Here is a 7,149-nt window from a genome sequence, read left to right as displayed (position 1 = left end):
GGAATGTGGGTAGTTGAGTGGGCACCAAAGATAGGAAGATGATTGCTGTGGAGAAAAATATAGGACACTCAGAAACAAACCATCCCTTTTGTAGCTTCTTGGAGAAACTTGCAACATCATGCTACACTAAAAGGTTTTGGCATTTAATGTGTGGGACACTGTATGGGACCCAAACTGAAGAGAGCAGTTGATAAAATACACAATTGTACAAAATGCACATTTTTTACCTTGGCTTTCAGAATGCAAAACATTCTGAAGGTCATCCTTTTCTCCCGGGATGATTATTTTTTATTTGACAAGAATCAGTTAATTTGGAGATGAACGAAGCTGCATGTCAATGAATTGGTTGCAATCTCATCAGGCAATCAGACGTGAGAGCAACACAGCTGTTGGAACCATAACAGCCAAGAAGGTTCTAGTGAGAGGCTGGGCAGAAGAGCAGGAGCAAAAAGCATTGTTGTCACAGTGGGTGACACCAGCAAAGATTTATTAATACATTCTTTTAAGAGAAACTTAAAACCAACGTCATGCTTTCAAAGAGTAGAACACAGTTTGGTAGTAGTATGGGTAGGATTTTGGTTGTTCTTACACCTCTTCCTTCAAAAGCAAATACTACTTTCTTTGAAAAGTGGGCGTATAAAAGCTACTCTTGTTACTCTGAAGCAACATATACCATATTGCATATTAAGATTTTGTGGATAATATATTTATTTGCATACAGAAATATGTATTTCTATGATACATTTCATTACTTTATTTATAGACTATTTATATGAAGCATACAGCATATTCCAGGAAGATACATTAAATATGCACACAGTTCATGCTGCAGCGTGCACCCTTTTAAGAGAAGCATATTGGAGAGGCATGGTATTGTATATACATGCGGAAAATATACTTTGCACAATTCATCCGGCTTTGGGTGCTTCCCTAATCTATTTGCAACACCAGTGTCGTGGTTGTTGAAAGGGTTATTATCAAACTGGGGAGAAGGCAACTACAGTGAACTAAGTAGGAAAAAACAAAAGTAGATTGCATGTTGTCATTAGTTTGAACTCCCATCTGCCCAGATCTTCAGGATCAAAAAAAGCAGTGACTGGACAAAGAACAGGAGTATGAGGGACCTCCAGCTTCCACATCCTTACTGAAAAGCTTATCTCTCATGACTTATTATTATTATTTTTTAGATTTTACTTTTATTATTATTTTTTTTTTTGCAGACTTTATTTTTTAGAGCAGTTTTGAGTTCACAGCCAAAGGTACAGAGAGTTTCTACATCCCCCCTGGTCCCCACACAAGCACAGCCTCCTCCATGGTCAGCACCCCACGTCAGAGTAGTACGTTTGTCCTAAAGGCTGAATCTGCATTGACACATCATTTTCTCACCCAACGTCCCTAGTGAACATTAAGGTTCCTTCTCAGTGGTGTACATTCTATGGGTTTGACAAATGTAAAATGACTTATTATATTTTGTCCTAACACTTGGGATCTGCCATTAGATTAATGATGAACTGGCAAAAGGGCAATCATTTCTTTTTTTCAAGAAATGACCTGGCTTTTTCCACATTTTTCATCTCCTCTTCTTAGAAGACCACTCTGTGATATTTACATTATTGCTATGAGAAGAGATATTCACTTTTCCAGTGAAAACAAAGGAGATGAATCATACTGTTTCTGAAGGAGTCTCTTAGTGTTTTTGAAAGGACAAATGTCTGCTCCCATAGAAATTGACCACATCAATGCAACCATTTTAATGGCCAACCACTAACACTTCAATTGACTGGACTCTGTGACAACCTAATTGGACATTAAGATGTTGGAAACGGTGCGCTGTGTGCCTGGTCTGGTGATTCTGGATATGTAGATGGGGTCTGTGTTCCCAATTTATGAATTACAAATAACCCAGATTCAATGGAGGACGGTGTATCTAGTGCACGATTGGTGAGCATTACTGTTTTCAAACAGGTGAGCCATTTGCATTGATACTCTAATAGTGATACAGGATTATTTTCCCATGTATACAATGCAAGCTCTAGAATCCCTTGAAATGGACCAGGGTTTCTCAGCTTCCGCACTATTGACATTTTGAGCCAAATCATTTTTAGTTGGTGGGTGGGGATATCCCATGCATCACAATAGCCCTTCTCCCAGTTGTACAACCGAAACTGTCTCCACACATTGTTGAATGTCCCCTGGGGGGCACAATTATCCCTGGTTGAGAGCCACTGAAACAGACAAACCCAACAGCAGTTAATGCAAACCTTTGAATATAGTTCTCATATCTTTGTAATCATCTACCATTTTCAGTATTCTTTCCATTTTTTTTATTCCAATGGACAAAGTTTGCACAATGTGTCAGTCTATCTTCAATTTCTTTCTTTAACCCTTGATAGTTTTTCTTTCAATTACGGGTGATGGCCATGGCAGAGATCAGAAACAAAAGGAACAGAGGGAAGGATGCAATGACAACGAAGAGTAACAAGTGATTTGACTCAAAGTGAGTTGCTTTGTCGTAGACAAGAGAGTCAAATCCAGAATCCTCAGTCCTTGAATCCAAAGAGTTCATTGGACTAAAGCTGAGTCTACATCATCATAGTACAAGTTAATAAGTGAAATATTCAGCCGGTCAATTGTTTTGTTTACAGGGAACCAAACACTCCATTGACTTGATGATCCTTCTACCCAATTTCTTCATCAATTTACAGAAATAAAATACAAATAAATATGAATTTAAAATGTAAACATTTACATTGACGTAATTGTAGGGTAAAGGAATCTGTCTGAACTGATGCTATATGTTTATCACATGGAAGATTTTGGGGGGAAAATGACTGAATTTGTTCAAGCAGGAAGTTATTTTTATAAAGGGTAAGTTAGGTACAAATATGATTGGCAATTTCCTTCTTCCTGACTGTTCTTTTTATTGTTGTGCATCTTGTGCTTTTGTTTAACTCTCATAATTGTTGAGATACCATCAATGAGGCAAGTCACACAAAACAACTAATGAAAGTGCTAATGTGTAATAGTCACAAATTCATCATGCAACTCACATAGATATTACTGGTCAGGATGAAGACCATACATCCGAAAGGCAAAATATGAAAGTTGAAAAGGCCTTTGTAACTTTTATTCCTATTGATTGGGTCATCTTTAGAAAATCTGTTTGGAAGACTACAGCAAATATAGTAAAACAAATGAGGAATAAAAATAACGAGTTAAATGTGAAAAATATAATCGGATAGCTATTTGGGGTACCAAATAAAAAGTCTCTACATGGACAAGAGTCTTTAAAGCCACTATTTGGGTATTAGTTCCTGACATGGTTTTTTTAATGGTTTAGAACTAGAGAAATGTGAGAAGCGATCCAGTTACAGCCGCCTACATCTTCCTTCAGATTCTGCCAGTTCACCTGGACTCTGTGTAAGTTGTCCAATATTCGTCTGTCACAAAGATTACTATACTTCTATGGATGAGATTCTGAAGTTAAAAAATCTTAGGGACAATGGGCAACTTGAGGAATATGGAATATGTGGTTTCATTAAATGTTTTTGAATTACTCTTTTTTTTTCTTTCTTCCCCTCCATTGGTTCATAGGATGGTTATAAACAGCCTCACTTGACGATGACGTGAATATTGGCTTTCAGAAGGTGTTGAAGGGATGGTCTTAATCTCTTGCGGCTGACCCAGAAGTCACTGGTGCCACATGAGTACGTGGATACTATTCAGAATTTCAGATGAAACAAGAAGCATCTTCTCCCTGCTGACAAAGGCCAGGAGGTCATGTTTCACAAGTGGGCACTCCACACATGGGTCAGGCAGATTCAGGTGGAAACCACCCATTTTCTCATCCCAAAATTTGGCCTCAGTACACTTTATCCAATTGGAATGACCATGATTTAACTTGATGAAACCTCAGTTTAAAAGAAAAAAATCACTTTGGCTTCTCAAACACGTTTATGAATTAGGAAAGTTGTCCTATTGAAATAGGAGGCTAGTTTGGGAGAAAACCAGATTGGTGAAACCATTTCCCATACAGAATCACAAGGGAACTACATCCTTATAGGTTTTTCTATCCCCAAAGAATGCAAAGGACACAGTGGTCAGGGATGACATGCCCCTTGTCATGGTTGTCTCTGGTTGGATTTAGTGAAAGTCCTCTAAAATTTGCCCTTACAGTGTGTAGAACGGTACAAAAACAAATCCCATAGCGAGAAAAATAATGACGTGATCTAGTTGGGTTTTTTGTTTGTTTGCTTTCTTTTGATGGTGGGAAAAGGAAAAAAAAAAAAAAAAAACCAAAAAAAACCCCAAGCATTTATAACATTGCAATCCTCCAAGTAAAACCATAATAAAAGAATAGGATATGCTTAGCACTCTGGAGACTGTTTCTACACCCTTTCTGATTTTCTTTCTCTACTTCTCCATTGTCTAATGTTTACTTCTTTGTGGGTAAGTTTCCATGTCAGCTTGGAACTGTGGCCTTTCCTCCTTAGATACACCCATTGGAACAACAACAACAGAAAGGAAAGAGGTCATCCTTCTTCTTGTGCAGAGACTGATACAATAGTAGATTCAGGAGCCCTTCTTCAGGAGACTAAGAAAACGGGGATCATTCCTTAAATCCACAATTCCAACACATCGCTTTCATGGTTTAATTGCTCCTACATTGACAAGGTTTATAAGGTGCAAGTTTCTCAGACTGGAGCAGAGGCACAATAAGAGTGTCACCATTGGGCTCCTTAATTGCACGTCCATAATAAGACTATAAAGTGCAATGGCAGAAATTTTAAAACTACCTCTTTTACCCCTCTTCTTCCCAAGCTCCCCTTGACCACCTTCCTTTGTCCCAAAGATGTTTTACCTTGTCGCACCTATGTTCTTATAATGACACATGAGAAGGTGTTTAAAGGTCTTCTTGAAAGTGGCATTGCAAAGTGCATAGCAGGCAGGGTTGATAGTGCTGTTGATGTAACAAAGCCAGTAACCAATTGTCCACACTGTGCTGGGGATGCAGGGTGCACAGAAGGTGTTAATAAGCACCATGACGTTGTAGGGGGCCCAAGTGATGATGAAAGCCAACAGAATAGCCAAGATCGTCCTGGTCACTTTCTTTTCCCGGGAAGGAGGAGGCTTCTTTTTTGCAGGCTGCTTAGTCATCTTCACAATCTTGCGAGCGACAGTGTTCTGTTTTTCATCTCCATTCTGACCTGAAGAGCCAACTAGCTCCACGGTGGTATTAGTCGGGGGACATGAATCACCTTTTGGGGTCTTGGTGACAATTTTGTTGCATGTGTGCTTCGAGTTCTCATCTTTGGAATAGCCCAGGGAAGTAGAAACTGTGTTTTCATCCTGGGTTATTTCATCATCTCTCATGTTAGAGGCGACAGCACTGACAGAGGTGGAATCATTGGAGCTTTCTTTCTCCTCTGCCTGGACACAGTTTTCAGTCACAGCATCTCTGGGGGCTTTGCCATTCTGCATTTTGTTGTGTTCCAGGCCATCATCACTGCCAGGCGTGTTGTTGTTGTTTGGCTTCACCATCCGTCCTTGGACCAGACTTGGAGACACTGGATCTTGGTTGGCGGCAGGTTCCTTCTTGTCCTTCTTTATCCTGCTCTTGCTGGCTCGGGATATGTGCCAGTATAACACGGTCATGATGATCACTGGCAAATAGAAGGCTGCGATGGCGGTACCAAAGGTGACAGCAGCATTGGAGAAAAACTGAATATAACATTCCCCATCCTTCACAGTTCTCACTCCTACAATGAACTGCCAGAAGAGAATGGCTGGAGCCCAGAGGATGAAGGACAGGACCCAGGCCGCTGCAATCATCATACCTGCCATTTTCGTGGTCCGCTTGACAGGGTAGGTGAGTGGTTTTGTGACACAGAAGTACCTGTCAAAGCTGATAATAAGCAGATTCATCACTGAGGCATTGCTGACCACATAGTCCAGGGCTAGCCAAAGGTCACACACCACAGGTCCCAAAGGCCAGTAGCCAATCACAGTGTAGAGGGTATATAAGTTCATGGAGAAAACACCAATGATGAGGTCAGCACAGGCCAAGCTGAACAAAAAGTAATTGTTGACGGTCTGGAGGTGGCGGTTGACTTTGATGGAGACCATGACCAGGATGTTCCCAATAATGGTCACCAAACTGAGAGATCCAGCCACAAGGACAATAAACACCACTTCAAATGTCTTGTAAGGACTGGTCAGAGCCAGGCCATTGTTAGAGGAGTTTGTTGAGTTATTCATTTTGTGTTCTCTAATCAGTAGCCAAGTAGCCAAATAAACATCTAAACCTGCAGGGAAATAGAATAAAATTAACAAATACAATATAAACATTGCTTTAAAATATATCAGATTTCCTCCTTTTGAACTACATTTACCAAAACTCTTCTTTCTCCTATGTGTTTATTGTACCTACCTGCCCCAATTAAAAAGATGATTTAAATGGTCCTTTCAGGCTGGTAATGTTTTTAAAGTTTGATAACATTTTGAATGTGATCATGTCTAGATAAGAATATCTGTCTCTCTCTCTGTCTATTTATCTATCTAATCTATCATCAATCAAGTAAACTGAGCATAATATTGATGAAATGAACAAAATAAACCAAAATTATACATAAAACTTTCCAAAGCATTAAGAAGTTTCCAGTACGAACAAAAAAATAAATAAATAAACCAATGAGAGGACAAAATTATGGTAAAAAGCATAAAACTTATAATATTGAGTTGTGACTTTTATAGTCAATAACTCATTTCCACCTGGTAGCTCCAAGTCTTTTTCATAATATTAATCATGATGATAAAGATAATATAATAACACTTTATTAGCCAGTACAGTTCACCCAAGGAGTATTATTTCCTCTGATCTCTGTTTTACACTTGCAGTCAGAATCACATATTAGCATTTCCAATATTCCACATATTGCACACGAAGTTATTTATTAAATGTATATTGATATGATGTATCAATTTTTTGAATGCTTTATTTTTCAGATCACTATCAAGTCTATTGTTCTATTGTTATTTCTATAATTCCAGGCTAGGGTTTATATTTGTTCAGCAGCAGAAGACACTGAAGCCCAGAAAGGTTAAGTAACATACACATATCAAGCCAATGGCAGAGGGAAGACTATGAAC

At 38.9% G+C, this 7,149-nt stretch overlaps 1 protein-coding gene across 1 annotated transcript; it reads right to left on the bottom strand.

Moving 5' to 3' along the window:
* Positions 1-4,857: 4,857 nt before the first annotated feature.
* On the bottom strand, positions 4,858-6,297 carry CHRM2 (cholinergic receptor muscarinic 2). The gene has a single exon (XM_036247238.1). The coding sequence runs from the start codon at positions 6,256-6,258 to the stop codon at positions 4,858-4,860; it is 1,401 nt and encodes a 466-aa protein (XP_036103131.1). The 5' UTR covers positions 6,259-6,297.
* Between the last annotated feature and the right edge of the window lie 852 nt (positions 6,298-7,149).

This window comes from Molossus molossus, unplaced genomic scaffold (genome assembly GCF_014108415.1).
Source record: "Molossus molossus isolate mMolMol1 unplaced genomic scaffold, mMolMol1.p scaffold_m16_p_7, whole genome shotgun sequence".
NCBI lineage: Eukaryota > Metazoa > Chordata > Mammalia > Chiroptera > Molossidae > Molossus > Molossus molossus.
Note: the sequence above shows the minus strand (reverse complement) of the source record. Positions and strands in the feature narration are given on the sequence as shown.